Source organism: Diadema antillarum, unplaced genomic scaffold (assembly GCF_040938485.1).
Source record: "Diadema antillarum isolate AM-2024a unplaced genomic scaffold, OU_Dant_1.0 seq00000068_RagTag, whole genome shotgun sequence".
Lineage (NCBI taxonomy): Eukaryota > Metazoa > Echinodermata > Echinoidea > Diadematoida > Diadematidae > Diadema > Diadema antillarum.
This window is the reverse complement of record NW_027271167.1, coordinates 19,473-36,296: the sequence shown is the minus strand read 5'-3', so window position 1 is coordinate 36,296 and position 16,824 is coordinate 19,473. Positions and strand designations below refer to the sequence as shown.

General features: G+C 39.4%; 1 protein-coding gene across 1 annotated transcript; it reads right to left on the bottom strand.

Moving 5' to 3' along the window:
* Positions 1 to 2,408: 2,408 nt before the first annotated feature.
* Positions 2,409 to 16,734, bottom strand: LOC139725901 (small ribosomal subunit protein mS31-like). Its single transcript, XM_071636979.1, has 8 exons — positions 16,628 to 16,734; positions 10,118 to 10,292; positions 9,542 to 9,714; positions 8,712 to 8,867; positions 7,136 to 7,348; positions 4,420 to 4,487; positions 3,239 to 3,388; positions 2,409 to 2,656 (listed from the first exon to the last, which is right to left on the bottom strand). The coding sequence occupies exons 1-8, from the start codon at positions 16,675 to 16,677 to the stop codon at positions 2,409 to 2,411; spliced, it is 1,233 nt and encodes a 410-aa protein (XP_071493080.1). The 5' UTR covers positions 16,678 to 16,734.
* Positions 16,735 to 16,824: the final 90 nt, after the last annotated feature.

Below are 16,824 nucleotides of genomic sequence, written 5' to 3'. Positions count from 1 at the left end.
CATCTACAAAATGTCAAATGTTCAGCAGAGCAAACAAATGTGGAAGTCAAAGCACTATCACAAATGGGATAGTCTTTCTTTTGATATTTTGTGGTGCCTTCATTTTGGGGGTAAGACAGATAATATTGGGACAGGACATCACTTACCTGATTATCTGACCAGTAATCCTCCCCCTCCCCCCCCCCCCCAAAAAAAAAAACAATCAAACAAACAAACAAACAAATAAAAAAACAGAAGAAGTCATTTTCACCAGAATTTGAGATACAAGGTCTTGTTACCCAATCAATAATATGAGAGTATTGCTGTGTATGTAGTGCCAATTATGAGGTCTTATTTTTTGTATTATGTATTTATTCATTTATTTAACTTTTTTAAAATCTATTTATTTATCTTTTTTTTTTTTGGGGGGGGGGGTGGGGGAGTAACAGTTAATCATATCTGAGAAGAATGGCATCAGAATGCAACTGCACAAGTCCAAAGTGAGGGTCTTGTAACATTCAGTGCTGCACACTGGTACTGGTCCGACAGTCCAGAACCAGTAAAAACTAGAAATGTCGCTACAGCGACTGGTTATACCCCCGTCAAACAACATTTCATAAGCTTTGGTCAAAACAACATTTGATAAGCTTTGGTCAAAAAACTGAGGAAGTAGTTAAATCCGCAAGATCTTTCCTTGATCTTCTGCCATTAATATGCCGTTACCATGGCAACGTACTTTCGGGTACTGTCGAAAAATGCGTCTTGCACATCTACAACCAAAGGCACATGTCTGTACCAAGTTTCATGGAAATTGGGCAAAAACTGAGGAAGTAGTTTGCAACACAAAATTTTCCATCATTTTGGCTCATAATATGTGAGCTGTTACCATGGCAACATACTTTTTGTCACTGTCAAGAAATGTGTCATGCTGACCTATATCCTAAGACAAACATTCAATATGAATTCCATGAGAATTGGAAGAACACTGATGAAGCAGTTTTGCCATGAAGCATTTTGCCCTATATTTTACCAACATGCCGTTACCATGGCAACGCACTTTTTGCCACTGCAGAAATATGTGTCTTGCACATTAACATATTCAGATGAACATCTGTACCTAATTTCATAAAAATTGATCAAAAACTGCGGGAGGAGTTCGCGACGCAAGATTTGTACCCATTTTTGCCCATAATATGCCGTTACCATGGCAACGTACTTTTGGGTACTGTCAAAAAATACGTCTTGCACATCTACAACCCAAGGCACACATCTGTGCCAAGTTTTATGGGAATCGGTTGAAAACTGAGGAAGTAGTTCGCGACGCAAGATTTGTACCCATTTTTGCCCATAATATGCCGTTACCATGGCAACGTACTTTTGGGTACTGTCAAAAAATACGTCTTGCACATCTACAACCCAAGGCACACATCTGTGCCAAGTTTTATGGGAATCGGTTGAAAACTGAGGAAGTAGTTCGCGACGCAAGATTTGCAACGGACCGACCGCCCGACCGACCGCCCGACCGACCGTCCGCTGATTCCTATATACCCCCTTCAAACTTCGTTTTGCGGGGGTATAATCACTGGTTGACCAGTAACTTTTTCAGGAATGGAACACTAGAATAGGACTACCTACTACTGGTCCGACAGACGGGTCAGACCAGTAGAAAAAAAAAAGTAGATTAGTGTGTGGCCCTGGTTTATTTCATCTAGGCAACCTCCTGAGGACAGGAATCCAGGCTGATTCTGTAGCTGCATTGAGTGATAATCACTCGACTTGTCAGATACCCCAATTACTGTATACGCCGAATATATCGCGAGGTTTTTATTTTCGCGAATTTCGCGAGTCAGGTGCTATTCGCGAAATTAAAGACACGCGAAAATATTGACTCTGATCCCGATGTGAATGTGATGTTTGCGCGTACACTTCTCCGTTCAGTACAGGACTCCCTGATCGCGAATTTAACCTCTCGCGAAATCGTCAGGAGTTCCCAATTCGCGAAAATTTAGGCTCGCGAAATATATGGCATACACAGTATAGACAAAGTTGGGCCCAGGAACACTCCTGAAGCACTTGGACTCATGCCCCTCTTTCTGTCCGTACAGAGAATTACTGCTCGCTGAGACCACATGTGAAGTGGCTGAGAGAGGCATAACTGTCATAGTGACCTTGGAGTGCGCAGGAACTTCTATCATTCACATTGTATGCACACTACGCACCACATTCCACTTCCGGAGCGCTCTAAATATTGGTGACCATTTATACAGAGTATAGAGCTTCTCAGGAGTGCTCCTGAGCCTAGCCTCGAGAAGGCCATAATTTCAGAGTGCTCCCGGGCCTGATAGTCTATTCATACAGAGTTTAGAAGGGTTCAAGAGCATTCTTGGAGCTCTCTAAATGCCCTGTATATCAAATGAGGTAAGAGTGTCTCAGATGTTGGCCTTTTCCTTGTCCGCCGCGTCCAGCCGGTCAAAGACCTCCTCCTTCTTCCAGAAGTAGTCCCGGAACCATACCACGTGATCGTGCTTCTGGGCTACGGTGAGGAATGGGTTCTTGCCGAGGCCGATGAGGACCAGTTCCATGAAGTCCAGGACCTGGGCGCGCTGGGGGAAGTCCTGCAGGAGGTGGTCCAGGAACACGTGCTTGTGGAAGCCCACTTTTCGCTCCTCCTCCAAACCTGGTGATATGAAGAACAGGAGAAAAGCGATACAGGGGATGCCTACTATAACAAGCTGCAATTAGGACCTCTGAAATTTCCTTGTTATATTGGGTTACCTCGTTACGTCAGGGATGAATGATGCATGATTTCCCTTTCAGGTTGAATGGGATTTCCTAAAGCTTTCACTTGAACCGTTTCTTTTATTTTACAGCTTTAATTACATGCAACAATTATCTGCAGAGTCTTTTCCAGGAAATCCATAAAATCTCTATCATAGCAGGCATATTATGATGCATATTGATACAGGGAAAGCCCTTCATAATATGGTCAACAGGATCAGAGATTTTACCTCATTACAACTGGTACTTCTTTGTAAATTTACTACAAGAAGAGACCAGCTAATAAGCACAGTTACAGAAAATCGGGACTGTTGAATTCACCTCGTTAAAAGTGGTACCTTGTTTCAATAGAGTTCTTTAAAATGGAGCTTCCCTGTAGAAAAAAAAAAATCTACGACCATGAGTTTATATCATAAAGTGACAGCTGAAATTTCACTTTTCAAAAGGACTCTATCTTTGAAATAAGGTCTGGCGCCCTCACCTTGCTCATTGTCGATGGGATACTTCCACAACTTGCCCTCCTCAGTCAGCTTCATGGCCTCCTCGAAACCATTCCGCACGGTGGAGTAGTAGAGCGCCTTCAACTGCTTCTGCTGTTCCACCTCCCAGATGGACATCTCTGATGCAGTTTCTGGAAACGCAAACATCGAAATACTCCTCCTCTTCAAAGCCCATTCAAGAGAGAAATACAACCACTGCGGTTTGACGGAATTGTAAATCTGCATCTTGTGAATATCTCTTGCTCTAAGAAACACGGGCTGAAGTATAAATGTAAACATCTGTTCCTATCTCATCATGTGTATAAAATCGGCAAATTCAATCTGCAGTTGTGACTGAACCACCAACATTAGACATAGAGCCAACTCCGAATTTAAAATGCACGGCACTGAAGTCAAATAATCAGCTATATCAATGAAAATAAAAAGTCCCAAATTTATATTTATAGGCTTACATGTGTATTCTCTGTACACATAGAAGATGAATTGTCACCTAAGTCAATGCATTTTCCTCAGTCCAGTTAAGATCCACATATGCAGAGTTGACTGTATACACATTGTAAACATCCATATTTTTGCGCGATTCATTTTTCGAGCTGAGCAGCTCAAAAACATATTCGCGGGTTCTTGAATTTGTGCTGCACAATTGTCAGAAAACAATGGATCAGACTATCTCCTGATAAGGCAGTGACACAATCATATTGGAATGAGGGCAACTTCCTCCGCTATTTTTACCGACACTATCCCTTGCTTGTATAACATTGTTTGATCAACATACCAGAAAAAGCATAAAAAATCCACTACAAAATTAGAAATGCCATTCTGAAACGCCAAAGTGTGATCTCAAATGCGTTTGAGCCAAAACTGTGTTTCTGTGGAGATGATAAATGCAAACTTTTAAAATGCCTTTATAGCTCGGACCTGGCCATGTGAACTACTGCCAATTACACATCTCAGCTCCTTGGGTCAAACTGCGCAATGGAGCTGCATAGTGACAAGGCCTCCCTCTGGACTCATGATAGATATCATCGTGGTAAACGGATATCTCGGGAAATATGATCCAAAAGGCCTCTGCAAACACGTTTTGATAGTGGGCATTGAAACATGTTTTAAATATGGGAAAGATGATAAAGGCAGTCTTTGTCAGACCAGATGCTGCACTTACCCACTGCATGATCCAATTCAGATGCAGCAGTGAAGATATTCAGTCTCTGACGATCAAAGAGTGACCTCCTGCAAAACGGATGAAGACAGAGCGAACAGCCCAGAGGAAGAAGATAAGAAAGCAGTCTCATGGTGGCTTAAGATATTATCACAATCTGGTAGCTGACTCTCACTAAGAGATGAAGGGATCTTACATGTATATATGATTTTCACATGACAGAATATAATACTTCAATACAAGACTCATTAATCTAGTAACCAACAGGTTCACTTTTCAGCCAGCCTGAAAATATGGGTTTTGGATTTAAAAGATCTGTCTTCAATGATCTAAAAGATCTGTCTTCAATGATCTAAAAGATCTGTATTCAATTTCTTGAAATCTGAAAGAGTTATCATAGTCACCATTCTATCTATATCTCAAGCATGCAATCATAAAAGAAGTCACACAAAATTTGTGTGATTCATAATTTTGTTTCATCTTGGTTTAAACCATTTTTAAAAAATCAACGTGGTGCTTTAAAGTGTACATGCAACCCCCCTCCCTCCCAAAAAAAAGTTGACAGTAGCACTGATACTTCAATCATTTATATGCAGAATCAATTCTCAGCCTCTGCTAAGGCACCTGCCCATCAGCTTTAGATTTATTTGGAGCCTCACAAATGATAAAATGATTAAAACAAGGCAAGTGCCAAATTGTGTCTCGCCCATTCGCATACAACAAATTAATATTTGTGACCCGCTACAACAAAATGATTCTAAAGTTGGGCGAGGTCGATTATTTGAAAATTGCATGACACAATTCCCTAATCTTTCTGCTTTAAATTGATATATAACACATCTTATAAAAATAATCGGCTGCGGAGATATCGATGTTTAAAAGAGAGCATGTCGAGACGTCTGGGAAATCACTGTTTCGAGAAAAGCGCCCTAAAAGTTCTCCTTGCGATGCAATCACGATCAAGGGACACGCAAGTCAGTATATTCACCTCCGAACAATAGAAGGTAAGCCCTAGCAACCCCCGAAATGCTCATTCAAACACAGCGTCGGCGGTCTCCTCACGGACCAATCAGTGACCAGGATGCCAGGAGAAGCGGCTGGGCATAGCGCATCCCGCCCGCATGCACCATTCGACTGTGCAGTGTGCGAGCTTCACGCTTCGGTTAGCGGCAAGCAGCAAACTGACCAATGAGATCACTCTGGTCGTTGTTAGGGGCGGAGCCTATGTGTGGCGCTCAATTCAAATGTTCAAACCAGTTTCTGCTTCGATGAAACGCCAAAAAAACATGGCCCAGAAAAACGCCATTTTCTGGTCTTTCTTTTCACCATTTCGCTTCAAAATTTCGACTGATGATAGAAAACATGTGAGACTCTAATAATATGTCAAAATCAGAAAATCGTAAGTTTTGACCAATTTTGATGCTCTGACTTCAAACTCGATTTTCACGGCTTCGACCGTGCGCGACTTTAGGACCATTTTGTTGTAGCGGGTCACATTTTTTATAACTCCCAGAAGTTAATTGACCTGCTTATGACCTTTGACCTTGTGGTGACCTTCAACACCCCAAGGGACATTTACCATCCAAGTTTGGTCACAAACGGACAAAGGGATCAAAAGTAATGAGCCATAATCGAAACACGCCATAAAAACTTAACATTAGGCCCTAAAAATTTGTTGACCCCTTTCTGTGACCTTTGACCTTGTTATGACCTTTAACTCCCCAAGGGACATCTACCGTTCAAGTTTGGTCACAAACGGACATAGGGATCAAAAGTTATGAGCCACAATCAAAACGCGCCATAAAAACATAACATCGGGCCCTAAAAGTTTGTTGACCCCTGTCTGTGACCTTTGACCTTGTGACGACCTTCACCTCCCCAAGGGACATCTTCCATCCAAGTTTGGTCACAAACAGACAAAGGGATCAAAAGTTATGAGCCATAAACGAAATGCGCCCTAAAAACTTAACATTGGGCCCTAAAAGTTTGTTGACCCCTGTCTGTGACCTTTGACCTTGTGGTTACCTTCAACTTCCCAAGAGACATCTACCAACACCCAATTTTGATTGCCATTGTAGCAACATGTGCTGAGTTACGTGTGATAAGTCTTGCAAGTAAACTTTAACGTATGACCTCAAATGACCTTTGACCTTATCATGTGACCTCTTAGAGCACCACAACATGAAGGTACCCCCAGTGCATCCATCACCCAAGTTTGATTGCCGTTGTAGCAACATGTGTCGAGTTACGTGTGATAAGAGTCTTGCAAGTAAACTTTAACGTATGACCTCAAATGACCTTTGACCTTATCCTGTGACCTCCAACGGCACCATAACATGAAGGTACCCCCAGTGCATCTATGACCCAAGTTTGGTTGTAATCCAAGCAACTTATGTGAAGTTATTTGTCAAAAGAGAGTCTTGCACATACTCTTTAATATATGACCTCAAATGACCTTTGACATCATCACATGACCTCCAATAACACCATAACATGAAGATACCCCTAGTGCTTCTATCACCCAAGTGTGGCTGCCATTGCTGTAACAGTTGCCACGTTATGCATCATAAGAGAGTCTTGCAGGTAAACTTTAACATTTGTGACGGACGACGGACGGACGACGGACGGACGCCATTTGGATCCCTTAGTCTCGCCTTCACCTCCGGTGGGCGAGACAAAAAGCAGTAGTTGACTGCGTTCGGGAGTGTCCCATTCTTACTTCTGCTGTCTCTGATGGGGTTCCATCCTTCCCATCCTCCTCTCGCCGTCTTCCGTATCCTCCTCCGCCGCCCTTCTGGGGTCCCTGTGTGAGAAGGCTGCATCGAACTGGGCCGACCCCGCCCTCTGGCTGCTCCCCTGAGGAAGGTCCCGCCCGCTCCGGTGCTTCTCCAGCACCGTCTGCTTCTGGACACGAAAGCCCGAGAGAACCGAGCTACCGAGAAAGGGGGGAAAGCAGGGAGGGCGAGAGTGGAGGATCATGAACAAGAGGTGCAATTGAGTGACATGTTGCCAAAAATAACGGTGTATTCAAATTCAATTCAGATATGTTTTTGTTGCAACTGACTGACTTACATCCATGGAGGGCAATTTGTCAACATCTCAACGAAGGAATTTCACGAATTTGAATAATTACGCAGTACCCACTGCATAGAAGGATTAGAACCAGCACTTGCTGTCGGGCGGAAGCTTGGTGGTCTAGTGGAGATGACACCTGTCCGGAGATCACGAGGTTGTACATTCAAATCATGCTCGAGTACGTACACCCATGATTTCTTTTATCATGGCTACTACTAAGACACTGATCAATTCAGTGGTTATCTACATCAATGTAGGGCTATCAATCAGTTGCAACGATAATGGTGTAGTTCTTGCTGTTGATATAGCTAAGTCTTCCTCCGTTTGAACATGTCATCTCTAGTTTGACAGAATTTAAGATTCCATTGCAACAGTCTTCATTGTCCTGCCAGAGCAGGTACACATGCGATTGCATCCTTCATAGATGCATTTCATGCCAGTCAAAACCGTATATTTGCTGTCAAGAGAGGTGAAATTATATATGGTATCAACAGTATCTCAAATAGAAATGACCTTGTCAAACATAAAATGAACACTATTGAACACTATTGAACTTTATGAATGACAAAACCTGCTCTACATGCAAGTACATCTTTTGACAAACAAAAACGACAAAAATTACAGAAAGCATTCAAACACATAGAAAGTACTCTTACTTTTCTGTATGAATGCAAATCCTTAGAAAAATAAAAAGCTTTTCCATATAGTGATGTTGCTTTTCAACATGTTATCATGTAAGTAATCAACAAAGCAATAAATTGTCTCGTAAATGCATCACCACAGTGCCGGATCAATTGTACATAAGTTTCTCAGAGTAACAACATTGTACTTTGTAAAAGCCACATGAGTAAAACAATGCCTCAATCAAAAGTTACAATGATGGACTCCTATCTGGGTCAATCAATAGACTGATTAACAAATGTTTTTTGAAATTTTGTCCATACATATACTTTCAGCACACAAATTACAACTGAAACTCAGCTGCTTGAAAGAGTTTCATCTGGGCCTGTCTGGTATGGCAATGAAGAAAATTATATGTATAAATTTCTGCAAAACAGATAGAGAATTTAAATAGCCAAAAAACAAAAAATGAATGGTTTATCTGCAGGCATTTTGGGTCCAGGCATCTCAGGAATTTTGAATGCTGCATGCATTTTCGGTCCAGACATAACAGGAAATTTGAATGATTTGGTGAATCAGTTTGTTGCACCCAGCCTTACCTGATGTTACCAGTTTCCCCGCGCTCACCCGCTGCCGTTGCCTCGTCATGCCTTCTCAGCTCCTTCAGCAGCTCAGACTCCACCAGCTCCCTGTCTGGGTAGACCTCGGCCACAGTCTTGGCTGCCTCCGCCGTCAACTCCTGGAGTTCTTGTAACCTGGGGGAAGAGGGTTGCATGCCACGAAATCGCTAGTAGTGTCGTCGTCAAAGATTTTTTTGCTTTCGCTGTGTCATGTTCATGGGCGTGATGAATGGGTACCGTGGTTAACATATTCTTTGATTACAGATAAAAAATATATAATTATTTCCAAGTTCAAGTGTGTTCTCACTGACAGAAATACAATTATAATAACAACTCTATTCAGTGCATCTGTCAAGAATCAAGTAGGAAGAAACTTTGCTAAGAAGGACATAAGAATTTGACATTAACTTAGAGCTCTGAGAATAGACATCAGTGTGTAAGATATACAATGTAAACTAATAAAGGCAAAAGTTATTCCTCATTGAAACAACTCATGATGTTGTTTTACTTAACCCATTGAGGACAGTTTGAGTTTGCTACAACACGCATTTCCCATAGATGCTTGCCCGAGTATACTCAGGACTCGTCCTCGACGGGTTAATAAACAAAGTTCTTGCGTACGATGGGCTGGAAAATGTAAAAACATACAGTATATACAACAAAGTTCTCAATGTAGCACATTCTAAACTAATGTATTCAAGACAGACTAATTTATTCTTCAATTCAAGATTAACATTATTCTGTGCTTGGTGAAGTGGCAGCATGCTTCTTCTACGTTCAGCAATTCATGGACATGAAATGCCTCATACCCCGGTGATTTCTGGATCTCAGTTTCTCCGCCCGTGTCATCCTTTTGTGATTCCTTCTCTCGCCTCCTCTGCGCCCGCGACACCATCCGCTGGAAGTTAGCAGCGGCCGACACTTTTTGTTTCTCCGCCGCACGAGCCTCTGAGTCTGAATCACTGCCTTCCTTCTTCTGAACCTGTTGCAAATTGTTTAAAGGGACCATGTCAACTGGTAAATAAGGTAAAACCAGAATGATTCGTGGCATGAAACATTTGCGAATTGGCACCGACAGCCGTTATCGCAGCATGAAACTTTTGCAAATTGCCAACCATGCAAAAAGTAAAGAGTACACGTGTATATTTTACGTAGACAGAAACTGTCGCATGTATTTTACTTTTGCGAATTTAGGCTCCTCGCGGAACTCACATAAATATTTCTGGTCTCAGTATTCCTTTGGTGGTTTACTAAGGTGGAATTTATTTGTTTCATACGCACTTTTACTAGTTTTGTATGATACATTGATGAAAGATTCTACTACAAGCAGAGTGTAAACAGACAATGTGGTAAAGCTGTCACAGCAATCAATTCAATCATCTTACCCTCAGGCCAGCCAGCATGTCAAGCAAGTTGCTGGCAGAAGTAGCAGCAACTTTTTTCTTTGGTGGAACTGGCTTTATTGACTCGCCATCTCCCGCATCCTCCTCTGCCTGTCTCCTTGCTGCCGTTTGTATGGTTCTCAATACATCCAGCCGCCACAGCGCGGGACTGTGCGATCTATGGGCAAACACACAAAAAATGAGTGACATCATGCCATTGTTAGTCAAATACAGTAAGCGGCATTATAAAGTTGTTGAGAAAATTACATATCTTAAGAGCTGCAGGTACAGATAATATATCAAACCAAGTCCTTAACCTGTTGAGGACGAGTCCCGAGTATACTCGGACAAGCGTCTATGGGAAATGCGCGTTGTAACAAAATCAAACCGTCCTCAATGGGTTAAACTGACAGCTGAACGTCTATTCCCTGTTCTGCAATTTATTATCATTATTATCATTTTATTATCATCATCATTATTATGTTATTATTACTACATTTTGTATTACTATTATTATTATTGTTATTGTTATTGTTATTATTATTATTATCATTATCATCATCATCATCATCATCATCATCATCATTTAATCAATTACAAATTTTATCACATACAAGTAATACAAATGAAACCATTGAAAAACATGTGAAGTCATACTCGCCAAGAGTTCATACCTCACCTGTACGAAGTTTAACCAAGCCAGGTTGTTAACAATTGCTGAACATACAAGCTTGTTAGATATAAAACACTTGTTACATAAATGTGTATTCCATTGTTAAACAAGGCCCTACTCGTTGAATGTCTTCACTCATTACAGACTTATATAATATTAGATCTTCCTTACTGAAATATCTTATATTTACATTTTGTATATCAACGACCTCACAGGTGTGGTTATTAGCACAACACAACTGTTTGCTGGTGACTGCGTACTCTGCTGATCAATACCCAACTCCTAGGATGAGATATCACAGCAACAAGACCTTGACTTTGTCATGCGGGCCAATATATGGGGTATGAAATTCAACGTGTAAAAATGCTCTGCCATGAGAATTTCTACACTCAGCGAAAAAAGAAAGTAAACACTTTTTCAAGTTTATATTTCTCATAGAAAATTTGGCTGAAAGTTAATGTATTATATACCATAATGAAGGTTATTTAATTGGCCATCAGCCTAGTAGGTCAATAAAATGGGAAACTTTACGCATGAATGAACACCTTTGTTTTTCTCTTCCAAGACACAAAGGCAAAAATTGCAAAATTGAACGGGTTGTCATTCATGTACAAGTGCTCCTCCATATAACAATAAGAACAAAAGACAAATTTAACACAATTAGACACATGAGTTGAGTTGCAAAAGTGAACCTTTGATCTCTACAAATTGTATAATATCTTTGAAGCCAAATATCAATAAAGGCAAAAAATAAGGGAGAAAAATTAAGAATCTTGGGTCAAGCCAGAATTCAAATGAATAAGAGATGAAGAAATATTAATAAAAACGGTAGAAATTTCAATTTGTTTTCAAATTAGAATTGAAAATGATTTTTGGTTCTTAAATTTACCTCATGAATCTTTTACTTACTCACTAAAAAGAGTAAAATAAAGAAATTCTGTTTATTTAATCATCTTTATGCCTTTACTCCCCATGTCGTTTGAAGCTGACAAGAAATTCTCATTTTCCTCCTTTAGTTTCCCATTTTGTTTCTGTTTGAGGTTATAAAGAGATAAAGAGAACAAAAACCTGTTTATGCTATTTCATTTATGTCTCTCATTGCTTTAAAATGGCTTTTTGTTGTCATTGTTATCTTGAAGGGCATTTCCAAATGAAAGACAACTTGTCAAATTTTGCAATTTTTACTTTTGTGTCTTGGAGGGCAAAAAAGAATGTGTTCACTCATGCGTAAAATTTCCTTTTGAATCAACCTACTAACTTGATAGCCAATTAAATTACCTTTAATATGGTATATAATACATTGATTTTCATCAAAATTTTCTTTACCAAATTTGATCTCGAAAAAGTGTTTACTTTCTTTTTTTTTTGCTGAGTGTAGAAGAAGAGACCCAGGATATACCAAGTACACACTCCTTGGCCAACAACTCCAGGAGGTCGACAGTTATCAATATTTATGGATCCACATAGAAAACAACCTGAAGTGGGATAAACAGACCAAATAGGCTGTGACTAAGGGAGCAAGGGCTTTAAATTTCACAAGACTTAAAATTGTACAAAAAAAATGTCTGCATTACACCTTGGTTCGACCCCATCTTGAATATGCCTCTATACAGGTGTAGCATGGCCCCTAAGCACTGCTGCGCCAAGAACACCAAATTGTTAGAAATGGTACACTTGGCTACAGAGATGAGCAGCCTGATTTGTGACAGGGAACTACCTGGTACTCCAGAGAATCCAGTGTCACCAACATGATAACTACACTTGGCTGGATAGGGGAGAGCGGGGAGAAGTGGGACATAATTTCAAGTTCGCCGATTTTCTTCTTATATCTTGCTATAGAAGAGATGATTACATTTCCTTTCGGGCTTGCATGAAGTTTCATATGGTAGGTTACATAAAGAGCCATAAGCTAGGGGTGGCACTGTTCTCAATTTCTGCAGTTAATGAAGAGGAAAAAAACCTTATTTTGGGGGAGAAGTTGACCCAACCGTGGGTAAAGTGGGACAACGGCAAGGGAGAAATGGGACGGTGGGGGTAAAGTGGGACATCCTTATAGAAATGTCAAAGTTGGAAGGCGTAGTGAAAAATTGGTAATGAAAACAGTCAAACATACTTTAAAATGATCTTTATATTAACAAAACAAGTTTGAACAACATGTTTGAAAATCTGAACTGCTTTTGTTTCCTGAACAAATTTTGTCCAGTAGTTAGCAAATGGGCAAGTCCAAGATAAGGTCCCCTCAGAAGGCAAAATTTCATCTTTGCTGAATATTGACATGTTTGGTATCACTTTGAAGCTTATGAGTTGAAGTTTTGATTTCCAGGGAGGAAAATATGATATTATGCAAATTTATGCCAATTTCAAGGGCTTCATTTGCATAAATGTGAAATACAGCGTTACGTATGGGACATTTATAAAAATTCATATTTATTCAAAGGAAAGCAAATTATATTTGATTAATATGTGGACATAAGAAGTTAGTTATCAATTAGTTTAACTTGGTATGAAAATTTAGGGATTATGCAAATGATTATGCAAATTAGCTCATGTCCTATCATGAGATGTCCCATACATCTGTACGTAACAAATTGAGGTCATTTTTTTAGGTTTTTTCTGAAATTTCTAAGGTTATTTGAATGTTCTTCTGGGAAGTTCTAATTTATTGTTTAAAGAAGTTAAATACTACAGAAAGAAGAAAAAATTTTAAAAGATATATTTTTTATCAAGCAATTAAATAATGTTACGTATAGGAAAAATGCGTTACGTATGGGACATCCTCATACATATTGCATGTGAATGCATGTAGCTAGCTGGGAAGGTCTCTCAGTACACAAATCGTCAATCATCCTGCAGAAAGCATCCCAACTTTGCAGCTACTTTTGAATTGAAACAGTACTAGTACTTGACTAAACAATTTTCAGAAAGGGGGAGGGGGAGATGCCATAATACACAATGAAGATCAGCATTGAAGGGATAGTATAGTTTACGTAGAAATGGGGATTCAGTTTCAATGTTTTACAAGATGATTGGGAGCCCCTTATATGAATTATCAAAGAGCATACAATTCTAAGACTAGAGAAATTCAAAGTTTATTTGATGAAGATCCAATTTGCAATGGATGAGATATCAAAAAACAAACAAATACAAAGTAAAATGAAGTGGTCCTAATGAAAAATTATTATATTAGTACACCATGTTTCTGGATATCTCAGTTATTCAGTTTTTAGTAGTAGCCACGACAAAAATCATGGGTATACATACTGAGGAGGGACTCGTATAAACAACCTAATTGCTAGACAGACATCATATTGTTTATCTACTCCATCACTAGGGTTCCACGCAGCAGGTATTGCATTTATTAAAATTAATATTTCTTGTTTTTTATTAAAACTGAATGGCAAACTGCCCTTTATCAATGAAAGTAAACACTTAACTATTCAATTTTTACTAGTAACTATCCTGATAAAAAATACAGGGCATGCATACTCAGGTTGGTCATAAAAATATAGAATATGGTTAAATAGGATTATGATGGTAAATATTTGGATAATATTGATTCCCTTGACAATCTGGATCATTATTTGAGTAATTTCAACAAATTCTACTTCAAAAATTATGCAAAATACCCATAAATATGGTTCTCCATACACTAAACGAATGGGGGACAAAGGGCATGCATACTCAGGTTGGTCATAAAAATTATGAAATGTGATTAAATATGATTATAATGGTAAATATCTGGGGAATATAAATCCCTTTACAATCTGGATCAGTATTGAGTAGTTTCAACTGATTTTACTTCAATAATTATGCAAAATACCAATTAACATGGTTCTCTACACACTAAACAAATGGGGGACAAAGTGTCCCATACGTAACTGTCCCATACGTAACACGTCATGTCCATCTTTAATTAGAACCTGTAATTAGAGCTTTTTGCCTCATGACTTGAAACTTACCTCTGATAATCTTGAGTGTTGTGACTTTCATCACAGTGAGTTACAAGTCGTAGAATGAAATACTTTCAGAGAGTTTTGAGGTAAAAAAAAGTGTTCAAAAAAATAAAATTTTTCTGGTCCCATACGTAACGGCACATATTTTCTCTTCTAGAATATAATTGTCATTGTCATTTTTCTCCATTTTTTACATGATTATACTTCTCCTACATATCAATCACCATGATAAAGTTCAATATGATCAAAGGCCATTAACACTATTTTTCAGGTCATAAAAGTCTCTGAATGTCCCATACGTAACGTGCGTGTTTTTTATCTTGGACTTGCCCAAATATAAACTTAGGCCTGCTGTATCTCCATTATCTTTATTGGTCTTTGCATATATATTCTTTTCAGAGTACATAAACTGGGAATTTGGGAAATAAATATTGTTTGATTTGCAACTTTCATCTTAATATGTCTATTTGTTTTGTATGAATTCCAAATACATGTAATGGTATTATGAGGGACAAATGGGACACGTTGTCCCAACTGTCCCTAACATGACATATACATAAATATATTGTAGGACTACTCAGTAACCATGTAGGCATTTGTCAAAAACAAGTTATACAGTACTGTATTAGTTGCATATTAATAAGGCTCACCACCAGCTTAAATTGTGCCCTTGAAATCATGAATACAAAGAAAACAGATTAATCAACCTGATTTCAAAAAAAAATATTATATTTTGGGGAAAATTTTCAATAGCAATTTATACTTACTTAGAATTTGCCGAACTGCATGGCTTTCTTAGTGTGATGTATGGTTGCTCGGGGCTTATTGTAGATATAAGCCAATCGCTGATTGGTTGAACAGCTTTTGATTCAGAGAATATTTCTCACTTGACCCGCGTCCCAACTCACCCCGCTCTCCCCTACCCCTTGAGGAGAGAATGCAACATCTACGGTGACTACGCCTCATCATTTTTTATAAGCTCATCCATGGAGAATTCGACTTGGATTTATTAGGTCAAGGATCAAGTAAATTTAACAATTAAAAAAATATCAGTCATAGGCTGCATTTATCATCTTTCTCCTGTTTGAAATGGCTTTCAAAAGCCTTTTCCAAAGCCCTTTCAAAAGCTGTTTCCATGCCCTTTAGAAACAGCTTCCAAAATAGTTGTGTTTATCAACTCATCACGAACACGAAAACTGGCCTTGTCACTTCGCAGCTGCATTGCGCAATTTGACCCGAGGAGAAGGGGTCATATACTGACCTCCTGTAACTGCAGTACAAAGCCGTTTCAAAACAGCTTTGCATTTATCTTGCTTCAAAGGGTTTCTGTTTCGGAAACCCGTTTCTGAAAACAAATTTGTTTCAAAAAGGCTTTCCAAACCCCATAATCAAAACAGCTTTGCGTTTATCATGTCATAAAAATCCCCTGAAAGCCGTTTGGAAAACCCGTTTCTGCCGAGAAAAAGAGTTGATAAACGCACCCATCATTGCCCATGTGGCCATGGCCATGGGGCCCATAAGCATAAGCCCAGATGGGCCATAACAATTCCCATGCCATATTAGGCCTACCAACTTTCAACCAATACAGATTCAGACATATTTCTGTAAACTACCAAACTGTAATTTTTAGCTCCCATGTCACCATGGCCACGTCCCGACTGTTAATATTACGGTCCCAGTTAAAAGATGCATATTGAGCGGCATAATTAATCATCCTTATTCGCTGCATCAGCCATCACGACATGCCGGTGTATAGTCCCGTACATACGAAATTGTGTTCCTTTTCCTTTTCAATACTGATAACATTCACGTCCAATCACTCCTATGACAAGATAATGGTAAGTAAATCGTTCAATTTCTAAAAATTAACTCAAAGATGTTACTTACAATCTGGGTAGCATGGCACTTCGTATTATATAGCCGTGCATATTAGACATGTGCGATTCCACATATAACACGCCAACTGCTGCTTCTTCTAAGCTAAGCTTCGTGGGTTGAAGTACGCCGCGCGCAGCTGCTAGCTCAAGCTAGCACTAGCTGCAGCTGATCATCATTCTGTGTGCCACATGTTCGTAACCCGTACT